Below are 15,623 nucleotides of genomic sequence, written 5' to 3'. Positions count from 1 at the left end.
TCTGTGTAGCCCTGGCTGTCCTGGCACTCACTTTGTAGACCAGGCTGGCCTCGAACTCAGAAATCCGCCTGCCTCTGCCTCCCGAGTGCTGGGTTAGGGTTTGGGTTAGGGTTACGCCCGGCTATTCTTGGTACCTTTAAGTTCCCACTGTCTCTGGTGCAGTCTCTTCCTAGGCTTCTCACAGGACTGACAGTAACACAGAGCCACCATGTGTATTGAACTGATAGTACTATATACCCAGTGTGTGTATGGAATACTCATAGCCACCAGTGTGTGCTAGGATAGTGGATATAAGCAGCAATGTACTTTTTTCTTTTTGTAACCGGCCTTCTTCTAGGTGATCGTGTGTATTGATCTAGTCCCACTTGTTCTAAAGCCGCACTGTTCAATACAGTAGCCACAGCTTCATGCATACTGCTTTACAAAGCTGAAGTAAAACTCAGTTTTGTCTCCTCACCAGAACCATGTCACCCCCTCGGCAGCGGCCCCAGCTTGATGGCTCCAGTCCTGAACCCTGAAAACACTGCCGTCCCCCTACAGGTCCTCCCAGGCTCTGCAGTCCTACACACTAGTCTGTGGGGTCCTTATCTCCACTTACTGCTTGGAATATCTGCCTCAGTGTCTCAGTAGGCTTTTCCTTTCCTGCTGCCTTTAATCATCTGTGTGTTGGGAGGTGAAGCCTGTGTGTGAAGAGGAAGCGCATTCAGCTTTAGGTAAGCCAGCATCAAACTCCAGTCACCTCTGCAACCACTGTTTGCTGTTTCTTACATGGCCAGAGAACTCTAGGCAGGTAATGAAATCTAAAGCATGGGGAATTACTTATCCCATGGCTGGAGAAATGGCTTGTGGGCTGCTCGCTGCAGTCAGGAGCAGAGCATCCAAGAGTCTAGAGCTCAGGTAATAAGTCAGGCGTCCTATGCACACTGTAGCTTTAATTCTGAGGTGCTGTGGACAGGATTGCTGGGCTGTGGCCTGGGTCAGGTCTAGGGAGAGCCTGGAGCAGAGAAGGGTAGGGATGGAAAGTGGAGTAACCTGACTTCTGGCATCCATGTGTGCATGCACCCACATACACATGGACATACACGTGCCACACAGAAAGGCAAAGAGCTGTCCCACTTAAAGAGGACTAAGGATGTTAGCCATGTGACTGTATGAGGAAAAGCCAGCCAGACCAAGAATAACAACTTCAAAGATCCTGAGAATGAAAACAAGCTTTATGGGATGGAAGGACAGCAAGAAAGCACATGTGGCCAGACTGGAGGCTGGGACAAAAACCGTAGGCCTGGATATTACCCTCGGTGTAACAGAAAGCCACAGCAGGGATTGGAGCAAGAGTCTACTTGACTCATTCTTTTAGGTTCTAGTTTGGTTTGAAACAGGAACGTATTCCAGGTTGACCCTAGACCTGCTCCATAACCAATCCATAATCAATGCTGATCCTGGACTGCTAAATCTGCTACCTCCCCTCCACACCCCACACCCCCGTTCTGAGATTACACCATTCCCATTTAGTTGACACTTAAATCAGTAACTTTAGCTACAGCAGAGAAAAGAAATAAAGGTATTAACAGCAGCTAGCTTTCAGGATGGACCCAAGGCGGTCACTTGGGAAGCTGTGTGGCCCAGTGGTCAGGTGGGGCAGCCATTTCATGAAAGGTGCCAATCTGACTTCCTTGAGTTTTCTCACCAAGGTGCTAGGAACTGAACCTCAACCTTGCGTACAGAGCTCAGTGCTTTACCACCGAGCTACACATCAACTATGTGAGTGTGGTGAGTGTTATATACCACATTTACCCAAACTCCCAAAGTGAACCTTATTGTATTTTAGAAGAACAGCCAGGAAAACTGGGGGAGTTCACAGGGCAGCGCCCCTAAGCTGAGCAGGGAACTGTGAACTGAAGCTACTTACTCATTCCCACCAACATGAACTTAAGGGCAGCAACAGTTAAACAAAGATGATGAAAGTCTAATATCATAAAAGATTGTTATATGTATTCCATTAAAATCTGTTCAGCCAGGTGTGGTGGCACATGCCTTTAATCCCAGCACTTGGGAGGCAGAGACAGGCGGATTTCTGAGTTCGAGGCCAGCCTGATCTACAGAGTGAGTTCCAGGACAGCCAGGGCTACAGAGAAACCCTGTCTCGAAAAACCAAAAAAAAAAAAAAAAGTTAGTCTTGTGTGTCTATCATGTGGGAACAAATCCTATACATACTGTACTGTCCGCTGCTCGTCTGATAGATGGGGGCTGGAACAGACATAGACGTGATGGCGGAAATGCTGGGATTTTCTCCTTCCCCTTTTCTGCCCCGTGTATCTTCAGAAGAGAGGTCTTTCAAAATTTTCCTGTAATAAATACAACTGTGTTAACACTGTTAATAACAATGCCTTCACAAAGGAAGCCATTAGGCACTCCAACACTCTCTCTCTCTGACTGTGCAGCCCCAAACTGTGATCCTCCTACCTTGCCAGCCTCCCTCCCAGTGCTAGCATTACAGGAATGAACCACCACACCTGCTCATCAGATTAAATGTGAAATAATCTACCGAGTGTGGTGGTGCATGCCCTTAGTCTCAGTTTGGCCTCAGGCTGAGGCAGGAGAGTTACTTAGCCTGGACCAGATAGTAAAGGACCCTGTCAACAGACAGACAAGAGACTAACCAAGGCAGAAAGAAGCCAGCCCTAAATCATCCTAGCAAGCTTTCTCACTGCTGCTGAATCCTCCCCAAGAGTGTGGTCTTTAAAGTCAGTGTGCTGCTGAACCAGGGCCCAGAGTCACAAGAAAGCTGAGTCATCACAATGCAGTTTTCCTAAGAGCTGTTGCTAAGAATGCTTTAAATCTCAGACTCCTTCCAGTGTGAATCACCCTCAAGTGATTCCTGAGTCAGGAATTATAGCGTTTAATCTAAGGCTGTTGGATGAGACAGATTTTAACTCATCTTTATACTCGTGGCTGCAGCCAGAAAAGCATTCACAACCTGGAAACAATTGTGCCTCAACTGTTGCTGAAGCATTGACACCGCAAGGACCAGCCACTGAGAGAAGTGGGAGTCAGGCAGGTTCATGGGGAAATGAAGAGAGATCAAACTGACAACTGTGCTGTCCTCTGCTCATCTGATCCGTGGGGGCTGGGACAGACATAGACGTGATGGCAGAAATGTACAACTGTACTAAACCAGTCTTAGCCCAGATCTACTTACAAGGACATGGAACCCTCTTGTCTAAGAGTAAAGTCCCTTAGAGAATCCAGTGTTTGTCAAAAACCAAAAACAAAACAAAAAAACCCAGCTGCCTGTTAAAAACTCCAACAGGAGAGACTGTAAGGAAACCTTCCTATACTCTACACCCCATATTGTCTTGGAAACAAGAGCCTGATATAAAGACAGCCTGGCTGCAGGGATTCCTGGAGAACTGCTCAGGTGAACAAGGCGCAGGAAGGAGATCACCCAGAAAGAGGACTGGCCCTAAGAGATCTGTGGCTCTCATGAGACTTCATACCATTCCAAAGAGAAAGGCTGGGCACTACCAGGTGTTGTGACCCAAATAACCACTCTTGTTCCAGCAACCCTCTGCCTCAGTTTACACAGTATGGGATTATGGGCGTTCTTTCTTCACCACACTGTGGTCTTCACCTACTGTCTCACTGGACTAAAAAATGTCAGGCTAGCTGCCAGCTGCCCCTTTCAGCTTTTCCTTCCAGCCCATCTCCATTCCTTTGTGACATCTGCAGAACCAATCTCTCCAGGGCCTCCATGGGCACAGTAGGCTAGACTCAGATCAGTGCATCCCTCAACCTTCACTGTAGAAGCTGCTTATCACATGAGGCGGGGGTTCTCAGAGACCCACAGCTTCGAGACAGTATGCAGTGACTTTGTAAGACTTAAGCACTCAGCCCTAAATGGGACATCATCAAACCCCTCTCCTCAAAGCTCAGAGACCCATGGAAGAGGAGGAGGAGGAGGAAGTGTAACTCCATGGAAACTGTCTTCAGACACAGCAGGACCGATGCTCACATGAACAGACTGACGACTGTGTGCACAAGACCAGCACAATCCAAACCAGCAAAAATCTCAACTCAGAAGAGGAAGTGGACAGACTCCCAACCATGATGCTCTGTGCAGCAATGCTCAGAAAGGGAGACCCACTGTGCATCAACTGCACTCCGCTCAGAACAGGCCACTCATGGATCCCTCTCTCTGACATTAAAGGCGCACACAACCTGCACTTAACTTACTTTTTTTGCTTGTTTTTGTATAGAAAGAGAGACCACAAACATACATAACGTTGGGACACAGAGTTCAGTAAGTATCTGTGAATGTTTTAGATGTTTACAATAATCAACCTGCGCTTGGTGGTGCACACCTTTAATCCCAGAGGCAGAGACAGGCAGATCTGTGAGGTTCTATGCCAATCAGAGATACACAGTGAAACCCTGTTTCAAAAAACCAAAAATAAGTAGTACAGGTATCTACAGAGCCCCAAGCCCTAAAGTTAAGCCTTGGGGGTTAGGGAGTCCTTTTGTTTAGCACTTCTCATTATAATATTCTTTAGGCTACATTTATGTCAGTCACACACTGAAGCGAGCCAGGAAGGGAGCACCAGGAAGGGAGGTGCAAGGCCCTTGGACAGCTATAAAGTGTCCTTCCTCGGCAGGAAAGATGGCTGTTCTCAAGGGTCTTTCACTCCAACTTCCAATTCTATAGCCATTGGGGAAGAGAAGCCATACTTCTCAGGGTTCAAGGCCAGGGTGGCTGGATGGCCCAGGTTGCCAAGCCTGACAACTGGAGTCTAAACCAGGAATCTACATGGTCAATGGAGAACTTTTGTCTTAGAGTTTTACTGCTGTGAACAGACACCATGACCAAGGCTAGTCTTATAAAAAACAACATTTACTTGGGGCTGGCTTACAGGCTCAGAGGTTCAGTCCATTATCATCAAGGTGGGAGCATGGCAGTATCCAGGCAGGTATGGCGCAGGAGGAGCTGAGAGTTCTATGTCTTCATCCAAAGGCTGCTAGTGGAAGACTGACTTCCAGGCAACTAGGGTGAGGATCTTATACCCACACCCACAGTGACACACCCATTCCAACCAGGTCACACCTATTCCAACAAGGCCACACCTCTAGATGGTGCCACTCCCTGGTTCAAGGATATACAAACCATCACATTCCACTCCCTGGTCCCCATAGACTTGTTCAAAAACATGAGTCTATGGGGGCCATACTTAAACATAGCATAATGCAAAATGCATTTAGTCCAACTTTCAAAATCCTCATAGTCTATAGTAGTCGCAACAATGTTAAAAGCCCGTAGGTGTCCTCGGACAGTCACATGCATGCCATACCCCAGAATGCAGTGCTCATTCCATTCTCAATGTCAAACCATTAAACACTCAGAGGATGGGCTGGTGAGATGGCTCAGTGGGTAAGAGCACCCGACTGCTCTTCCAGAGGTCCAGAGTTCAAATCCCAGCAACCACACGGTGGCTCACAACCATCTGTAACGAGATCTGGCGCCCTCTTCTGGAGTGTCTGAGGACAGCTACAGTGTACTTACATATAATAAATAAATAAATCTTTAAAAAAACAAACAAACACTCAGAGTATAAACATCAGAACATAGACTATCTATGCGCTCGCGTCATACCAGGAATCAATAGATGGTAAGGGTGCAACATACTACTTCAGATGAACTCCTGTCCTACACTGTGTGCTGTCATTCCCCGTGTTAGGTTCTCTTATTTCTTTCCCTTCTGTGGCACTGGGGATCAAACCCAGGGCCTTGGTACATACAGACAGATGCTCTACGTTGACATATGTCCCAGTTCCCTATTTTGTTATCAAGCCACCAAATGAGTCATTATTATTATTGTAAGAAGCCAAGCGTAACAAGTAAACACTCATCTTTTGGGGAAGCACAGGGACACCAAATCCCAGGTCTTGCACATGCTAGGCAAGTCTTAGTAATGAAATTAACCACTGGTGTCCTAGTTAGGGCTTCACTGCTGTGAAGACACCATGACCAAGGCAACTCTTGTAAGAACAACATTAAATTGGGGTTGGCTTTACAGGTTCAGAAATTTAATCCATTATTATGGCTCTAGAGGGGCTAAGAGCCCGTGTTCCGAAGGTAGCTGCAAGACTGACTTCCAGGAAGCTAAGAGGAAGGTCTCAAAGCACACCCCACAGTGACAGACTTCCTCCATCAAGGCCACACATGCTAATAGTGTAGCTCCCAGGGCCAAGCATATTCAAACCACAACTGGGGTACATTCCTAAGTACAGAATTCTAGGCTGAAAGGTAGATTTCAGTCCATTAATGTCTAATGGTACTGTTCAAAACATCTGTTGCTAGCTTAACAGTCATTCCTTTCTAAATACTTTCTCTCTTTTGGGAGCTTTTTAAAAGCTAACACTTATCTGGGCTGGGAGCACAGCTAGCTCAGCAACAGCCGCCTACTGCGCTGGCCAGTGGACAGATGTAGCTCATGTTGACGCATAGACGCACGCCTCCCGTCCTCTCCTTCCTCCTATTTACCTTTGTGCTCATCCTGGGTAGTTTACTTGGATTCTCTGACTCCCCCATTCTTCAATCACATCTAATCTGTTGTAAAGGACCTACCTATCTTTCTAGGTTTGTTCATTTTCAAAGTCCTCCCAGTCTTCTGTTCCAGTGGTAGGGTCTCTGTATCTTCCCTGATTTAAATCAGACATAGAGTCCCTGCTAATTTCCTGATCTGGTTCTTCAGGATGCTTTTATCACATCTGTTGCTGTCTGCTAATACATTATTTCTTTTAGCTTTTATAGTTTTCAGTTGAATTCTTTAGGGTTCCCCACACACAATTGTTGATTTGTTAAAAGGGTGATATCCTCTGAAGCACCATGTGTTAATTACATCAGGTTCCATTGTAAACTTGTGCTTTGGAGCCCAGAGCAGAGAATGAAGGAACTGAGAAAGGCCCGTAGGCAGAGGCTAGGATGCAGCCCCTTTGCTGCATTGTGTACTATGAGGGTCTCATCCTACAACACGTTCCCGATGACCATAGACTTACACAGGCACAAAACCAATGGAGCCAAACCAGTCAAACGGAACCAAATCAATCTTTCCTATTTAAAATGGCATTGAAGATAGCAGTTATTGCAGCCTAGGGATGGCCCAGGGGTTAAGATCACTTTTGCAGAGGACCTGCGTTTGTTTTTCAGTGCCCTCGTCGGGCAACTCATAACCACCAGCTCCAGGGCATGTAAGCCCTCTTCCAGCCTCTAACACACGCACACAATTAAAACTATAAAAAATAAACCCTTTCAAAATTACACAAAGGTAACAACACACTTGTCCACTGTTGATTCAATCAAAATTCCAAGTACCTAGTTCCAGATCGTCTTTAATTGAGACTTCTGTGACTGAGGTTTTTGCTACTTTGTGCTGTTGGATTTTTATGTTAATTCCACTTTCCTAGCTGGGGCTGTCTGGACTGAAGAATGAGTCACATATTCAGGTGACTCCTTGAGAACCATTCCCTAATGAATAAAGGAAACAATCACTGGGTGAGTAGGAGGATTTCCGGGTTGGACGTAGGAAAGAAAAGTCATTTGGGTCATTTGGACAGGAATATCGTAAGGACAAGATGTAGTTGCTTAGTGTCTCCTGGTTTCAACGGTGGATCTGCCAGGATTCGCCACAGGAGGGTTTAGATTTAATATGGCTTGCAAGATTAGGATTCTAGTTGTTGCGCCCAGAGACTGAGTTACCATTGTTTCTGAACTAAGTCTGTGTGGCAGTTTCCTTCACCAGGCGGGTCGACTAGGTTCGAGAGAGAAAAGTACAGAGGCTAAGAGTGGGTTTGCCAGATGTGCACCACAAAGGCCATGGGAGATTTGACGCATGGAGCTGGTGTGGTAGCGACCCGCCAGTGGGAACTTAGTGAGCTGGGTGGAGAGATTTTGGAGCTGAGTCAGAGAGTATTTGAGATGAGAATATCCTGCTGCAGCCATATTGCCCACCAGCCAGGAACTCACTGGTCTTTTTATATTTCCCACAACAACTTTGTGGGTTCTTCTCTCTTCCACCCTCTCAACCTCCTAACACTGATAGGATAGAGAGAAAAAGACAGGAAAGGTAACATCATCAGACAACTTCCTGATGAGAGGCATCCATTGGTTCCTGGGGCAAGTTCAATCTTTGCCACCAGAATATCTCATTTCTTCTTGTTTTATCTTCACACATGAACTACTCAACAAACTGCAACCAGGAATGACAGCAACCACCAACCAACAAGCCTCCACCTCTGGGGCCCTAGCATTTATATACCCTCTGAAAAGTTCCCAGAATTCCAAATGTCACACAATTGAAGAAACTATCTGCAGCCAGCAAATCATAGGCAGCTGCTATGGGCAATCGGCAGGAGCCCCACATCCCATACCTGAGATTAAAACAAAAGCACATTCTTATTTCTGTTTTTTAAAGAAACCACAATTCTCACTAGAGACTTCCTCTCCCTCCATCTGATGACCCAGAGTTCCTGGACCAGGCAGAGCTGTCCTCCTTCCTGCGCTCACCTCGGAGTGTGCCGTTCAGGTGAAACAGCTCTTCTGCATCAGCCTCTGCCCTGCCCAGGTTGATTCACACCTAGCAGTTCTTTGGTAGATCTTCTACAGAGCCCCCTGACACCGAGTGTCCGAGGCCTTGGTACACTGCTCGCACACATCCCGAGTCACCATTCCGAGCCTTCTTCCCACACTCGGCCCCAGGATTGGTCAATTCTACCATCAAACTGTCACGAGTTCACTCACTGCACACACCCTTTCTCCTATCCATAGGCAATCAGACCATTCCAAAGGCTTTTTATCAATCAACTGTACTACTTACAGATCCCCACTCACTGAGCAAGTCATGACTGGTATTTACTAAGGGACCGTTACCCTACCCTACCTACCAGGACATGGCATCACAGAAAATAACACATGGCCATGCCTTTGAATAAAATGGAATGCCATGGGGCTCAAAGATAGCTCAATGGCTATTGTTGCAGCAGGTAACTCAGGTTCTCAGCATACACACACACACACACACACACACACACACACACACACACAGAAGCTTACAACCACCTGTAACTCCAGTTGCAGGGGATCTAAGACCTTCTTCTAGCCCCTGGAACACACATGACACACACAAACTCATGCAGGCAAACACACGTACATAATGATCAGAGGCTTCTAGTGCATACAGAAGGAAACAAGGGCCTAGAGTTCTGCGTTTACATTTCTATACGAGCAGGGCATGGTGACTCAGGCTTTCAATCCCAGCACTCAGGGAAGAGAGGCAGGCAGATCTCTGTGAGTTCTAGGACAACAGGGGTTTCACAGAAAGATCCTGTCTCAGCAACATCAGAACTAAAGTCTAAACTCTTCAGCTTAATCTGGTTGCAACCTCTCTAAGACCTGCCTCCTCCCCTAACTGCCTACGACTGCCTTACATTTTCTCAGAACTCTGTGAACACACTGAAAACAGAGTACTGACCTGTAGGATGGGCGCCGGGCCAGGATCCCGTGAGCTTTCTGTGAGGAGCCTATGCTGTCAGATGAGTCCTGAGACTCCTCACTTTCTGATAGCGATGACACCTAAAAATCAGAACTCATTTTAATACACCGAAGAATCCAGTTTTCACTTTTAAAGGAATGATCTGTCTTCTGTCACCTGCTCTCTTGTAATGTTACTTCTGAGGTTCAAAATGAAAAGGAAAGGAGAGCATCTAAAGAGACATAAACAAACAAACAAACAAACCGGGTGTGCTGGCACACCGTTAATCCCAGCACTGTGGACAAAGAGGCAGGCAGATCTGAGTTTGAAGCCATCCTGGTCTACAAAGTCAATTCTAGGGCAGAAAAACTCTTTCTCAGAAAACAAAAGCATATACACTACAGCAGAGCAGTGCAGACAATAAAGCTCATTTGTCAAGTAAAATGGTGTTACTTGGAGGCTGGAGAGAGGCTCAGCAGTTACGAGCACTGGCTACTCTTCTAGAGGTTCAGAGTTCAATTCTCAACAACCACTTGGTAGCTCACAACCATTTGTATGTAATGGGATCCCTCTTCTGACCTGCAGATGATGTAGACGGAGCAGTCATATACATAAAATACATAAGTAAACCTTTCAATGATATTCTACTAGTTAGAAGAGAAAATGACAGTTCTGATTTCAGCACCGTATTTACACAGGCTGAGTCTGAAAAGCCTATTAGATACCTACTGCCGAATACATAAGCCTAGAGAAAAGCTCTGTGCTACATGAGCTCAGAAATTATGGGTTTGAACTGTTCTTCCAAGGCCCAGAGCTCCATCCCTAGCAGCCATACTGTGCAGCTGCAGAGGGAGAGGATGCCTGCCGCTCCCTGCCTTCCCTAGGCACTTGCATACACACGGGGTACTCACAAACAACACTTAATTAAAACAGGAAAACTACACAGGCGAGGCCTTAAAGCCACTAATACTTTCACATTAATATACTGGTAAGAAGAGATCAGAAGACAAGAGCCGGGCTGGCGAGATGGCTCAGCGGGTAAGAGCACTGACTGCTCTCCCAGAGGTTCTGAGTTCAAACCCCAGCAACCACATGGTGGCTCACAACCACCCCGCATGAGATCTGACACCCTCTTCTGGTGCATCTGAAGATAGCAACAGTGTACTTAAATATAATAATAAATAATTCTTTAAAAAAAAAAAAAGAAACAGAAGACAAGAGCCAAGCCAGCAAGCTGCCTTAGGAAAGTAGTGAAGGCGGTGGTAGTGGGAGGGGCAAATCGCTGTATCAGAGGCTGCCTCAAGGACATAAGTTAGGTGATGGAGGTGACAGATAGGGGTCAGCACAAACATACAAATTTAAGAATGTAGGAGTTGGGCTGGAGAGATGGCTCAGCGGTTAATAGCACTGCTATTCCGAAGGTACTGAGTTCAATTCCCAGCAACCACATGGTGGCTCACAACCACCTGTGATGAGATCCAATGTCCTCTTCTGCTGTGTCTGAAGACAGCGACAATGTACTCACATAGGAGTCGGCACTGTCTCACCTCACAATGAACCAATGTATGTATGGCACTTTACTTGGTACACACAAGTAAGTATTAACTATTCTTCAATTTTTAAAACCAAGCTTTAAGTTGGACAGGATGTCTCTGTGTAGTACTGGCTGTCCAGGAACCTGCTATGTAGGCCACACACTTGCCTGGAACTCACAGAGCTCCGCCTGCCTCTGCCTCCAGAGTGCTGGATTAAAGGTGTGTGTGAGCCACCATAACCTCCGAGACTATTTTTAATTTGTTTTTTTAATTTCATGTGCATCGATGTTTTGTCTGCATGCATGTCTGTGTGGGGTGCTAGATCCCCTGGAATAGGAGTTAGACAGTTGTGAGCTGCCATGTGGGTGCTGGGAATTGAACTCAGGTTCTCTGGAAGAACACCCAGTGCTCTTAACTGCTGAGCCGTCTCTCCAGCCCCTATTTTTAACTCTTAAAATGATCTAAAATCCTTACCATTTCCCTAAAACTGGATTATGACACCTGACTTTGCTTTGGGCCTTGTCTGCTGTCTACAGCTTCCCTCAGACTATTTCGCAGGCAGCACACTTGCGTGGGGCTTGTCTCACCTTTAATCGTCCCCTTCAATGAGTGATTCTAGCCTATGTCAGCTTATTCCTGTGACCCCAGAACTCAGAAAGCTGGGAGACCATCATTTTGAGGCCAGAAACCCTGTCTCAAAAAGAAAACAACGCCCAGTGTCTCCTGAGTTCACAGAGAACCTTATGAGTCACCTTCCTTTCTCTCAGCAGATCGACAACTGATGGCCAGCTAGTGACACCCAGGTGACTGTCACATTCACGACTCTGGTATCGAAGGATGTTCCAGTCCCTCCCTACTACCTCCCACCACAGGGTCTCACTATGTAGCCTGGCTGTCTTGGAACTCACTACATAGACCAGCTTGGCCTCGAACTACAGAGATCTACCTGCTTCTGCTTCAGGAGTGCTGGGATTAAAGGCTACTGAGCCAGTCCTTATGTTCTGTTTCTACTCCGACCTTCAGCCACAGTCTGTCCCTCTCTAGGTTTTCTTCAGGTTCTCTCACTTGTAAGAAAATAATTTCTAAAGTTAAGACACTAAATATTTCTCCTTAATGACACAAACAAAAGGAGAATTTTTTTTTTTTTTTTTTTTTTTTGAGACAGGGTTTCTCTGTGTAGCCCTAGCCGTCCTGGAGCTCACGCTGTACACCAGGCTGGCCTCGAACTCAGAAATTTGTCTGCCTCTGCTTCCCAAATGTTGGGATTAGAGGTGTGCGCCACCACTGCCCAGCAGGAGAAGAAATCTTAAAATATATATGCAGGTACCACCAGTCTCACACAGAACACAGCTTCCCTCAGCCTTGTGTCACTCAGCAGAAAGAGCTTCTACTCACCTCAGCTACACAGCCAGCCTCTGGTTCAAAACACATAGAACAAAAACACTCCTCTGACAGCACTGGCAGTCACTGTGTGCTCAGAAAGAAGAGAGGCTGCAACACCCTGACACAGCAGCTCACCTGCCATCCTTGCATCCAGAAGGTAAAACCGGGAAAGCAGAGAAGAGAGCTCTCTACTGGTAAGAGGGAGGTAGGAACAGTCTGAACTTCAGAGATAGCCCTGCTTCGGAAGGGAGGTACCTACCTTCCTATGCTGCTAAGGCTCAGGGTTCTTTCATGCAAGTACCACTGAGATAAAGAGGTCTTTCCCTTATATTTCTTTTCTGGCCAGGCATGACGGCATAGGCCTGTAATCCCCAAACCTAGCAAAATTGCACACGATTTCTGGTCCAAGGGCAGCCTGAGCTGCACAGTGACGTCCTTCCTACAAACCCTTTTTATTTCTCAACCTTTTAAAGCATAAACTGTCTGCCCACATACAATGTCTTCTCATTAGAAGATCCACTGTAGTGGATCAGGAATTCTACAGTGCACCTTTTCCACTTGTTCACTTGGACTGTAGCCTAACTTCTAGTTCCTCAGTGCCACACTACAGCGGTAGAGTATAAGCTCCCCAATTCTCAGGGTGACCTCTCTGAAATTGTCTGCATGCAGGGGTGACTTACAGAAGACCGAGCTTGGCTCAGGTTAGACAGGTTAGAAAGTTAAGACCTCCAGAGCTAATCGCAAACACACACAGGTTAAAAAACTTACATATACACATGTTTCACTGTATGACACTGACACCTGCTAAAAAATTGTCTGAAAAGGAAACCTTTAAAAAAAGTTTCAAAGAACATACTGGGGGTTAGTGGGGAAGGAGAGATGCAGAATAAAAGCATCTTGTTTTCAGTCATGGAGAAAGCATGTGAGGACTATGAGAGGTCAAAGCAGAGCCAAGGAGACAGACTTGACTCCCAGTTTTGAGCAATCAATGAATGACAACTCTTGTTCTAGACTCTTTCTAAGCCTATCTGTATAGTGAGCAGCTTTGAGAAATACAGTTATCTCCCTGGAACTAAACAATTCCCAATAGTTGTTTTAAAAAATAATGGCCAGTAAGCAATAAAGCACCTAGAATGAAAAGCAGAAGACTGGGCAGCAGAGTGAGACCCAGAAGGGAGACTTCCACCATCAGACACCGATTCCAAACACTTAACTTGATGTACAAGAGAGCTGGTGCCGGAAAGGACTTTCTAAGAGATGTTAAAACATGTGGAGTAGAACTGAGCCAAGTAGCGCACTGTCTCCAAAATACCGCAAAGATGAGCAGTAAGTATGCCAACCAAGCCCCGAGAGACACAGAGTCTATGATCTAGGGTATACATGTTTGTTCATCAGGACTGACCAAGTATTAGGCCCAGCCCAAAGAACTTGCCTCTAATGGGCAGCTCAAACGAAAGCAACATAGATCATAACCAATCTGAAGTCCTGGCTAACATAAATTTCCCGGTTCTCTTCTTGAGAAAAGCATACTTCTGCCAAATGGGCAAGCTGACTCCAGGTAACAACTTATTTAAAAAGAACAAAATGGGTGATGTTAAATAATAATTCTAGGTACACAGAAAAACCTTGTCTCAAAAAACAAAAAAAAAAAACAAAAAAAACAAAACAGCAACAAAGGAAAGAAAGAAAAAGAATGAATTCAGGCAGTGTGTTTATTATTGCATAAATCTCCCATCTACCTAAGTAGCAAATTTAAGTGTAACCCGGGCCGGGACCTAAAAGACATTTAGGGATGACATGGTCTAAAAACCATGTAACAGGGCTGGTGAGATGGCTCAGTGGGTAAGAGCACCCGACTGCTCTTCCAAAGGTCCGGAGTTCAAATCCCAGCAACCACATGGTGGCTCACAACCATCCGTAACGAGATCTGACTCCCTCTTCTGGAATGTCTGAAGACAGCTACAGTGTACTTACATATAATAAATAAATAAATATTGATTTAATAAATCTTTAAAAAAAAAAAAAGAAACATGTAACAAACAAAACAGCAATACCAGACATGATATATACCTTTAATCCCAGCACTTGAGAAGCAGATGTCTGAGTTCGAGGCCAGCCTGGTCTACAAAGCCAGTTCCAGGACAGCCAGGACTACACACAGAGAACCTTGTCCTGAAAAACTAAACAAAACACCAAGACAAACTAACCAACCAAACAAACAAACAAGACCTCTTTCGAGCTGTTGGCCATAGCTGTCCAAGTCTCCAAAAACATACAGCCTGCTGTCCTTGGTTACCCCCACCTATCCCCGACCCCCGCCAGTCTCTACAGCTGAAGACACCATGCACTTTAAAAATGAGGCCCTAAACCCGGGAAGTGGTGGCGCACGCCTTTAATCCCAGCACTTGGGAGGCAGAGGCAGGCGGATTCTGAGTTCGAGGCCAACCTGGTCTACAGAGTGAGTTCCAGGACAGCCAGGGCTACACAGAGAAACCCTGTCTCGAAAAAAATAAAAAAATAAAAATAAATAAAAAGAGGCCCTAAACTGCATCTGCCATGAAAGCCCATCCCTGACGCTTAGCTTTTATACCAGAAGGCCCCAGGCTGCAGGCTTGCAAAGGAGGAAGCAACCGACAGCCCTGCCCAGCAAGGACGGCTGTGAACCACACCACTGACCAGGGCAAGGCCGCAGTAGTCGCACACATCGTAACCAACAGCTCTCTAATTTGACTTAAGACCCACTCAAGAAGAGGGAAACCATGCCTGATACTGAAAACCTAGTTAACTACTCAGTGCTAGGAAGTTATGGCTACTGGAGGAAAGTCTACAACCACTAATCTACTAAACTAGCATAATCCCTAACAATCTATAAACATGTGTCCTCACACCCACAGATAAGTATAGTCTCCACCTCTCATCAAGGAAACTTCGCTTCTTGATAGACAGAGACCACTGTAGAAAACCACAACTTACCAGACTGTAGAGTTGTGGAACCCAGCCCCAAACACTCACACGCCTAAGGTTTAGGGAGCATTGCAGAAGAGGAGGTGGAGAAAATTTAAGAGCCAGGCTATTGCCGGGCGTGTTGGCGCACGCCTTTAATCCCAGCACTCGGGAGGCAGAGGCAGGCGGATTTCTGAGTTCCAGGCCAGCCTGGTCTACAGAGTGAGTTCCAGGACAGCCA

The 15,623-nt window shown here is 46.1% G+C and overlaps 1 protein-coding gene across 6 annotated transcripts in view; it reads right to left on the bottom strand.

Annotated features, from left to right (window-relative positions):
* Atf1 (activating transcription factor 1) overlaps window positions 1–15,623 on the bottom strand; it is a 35,395-nt gene that overhangs the window by 7,970 nt on the left and 11,802 nt on the right. For all 6 annotated transcript variants that reach the window (XM_021183565.1, XM_021183563.2, XM_021183561.2 and 3 more), the window contains 2 exons: window positions 9,522–9,622; window positions 2,215–2,345 (listed from right to left, as the gene is read on the bottom strand). In XM_021183565.1, coding sequence (XP_021039224.1) covers window positions 2,215–2,345; window positions 9,522–9,622 — 232 coding nt within the window. The remainder of the gene's footprint in view (window positions 1–2,214; window positions 2,346–9,521; window positions 9,623–15,623) is intronic.

This window comes from Mus caroli, chromosome 15 (assembly GCF_900094665.2).
Source record: "Mus caroli chromosome 15, CAROLI_EIJ_v1.1, whole genome shotgun sequence".
NCBI lineage: Eukaryota > Metazoa > Chordata > Mammalia > Rodentia > Muridae > Mus > Mus caroli.
The sequence above is the reverse complement of the archived record's forward strand: the minus strand, read 5'-3'. Positions and strand labels throughout refer to the sequence as shown.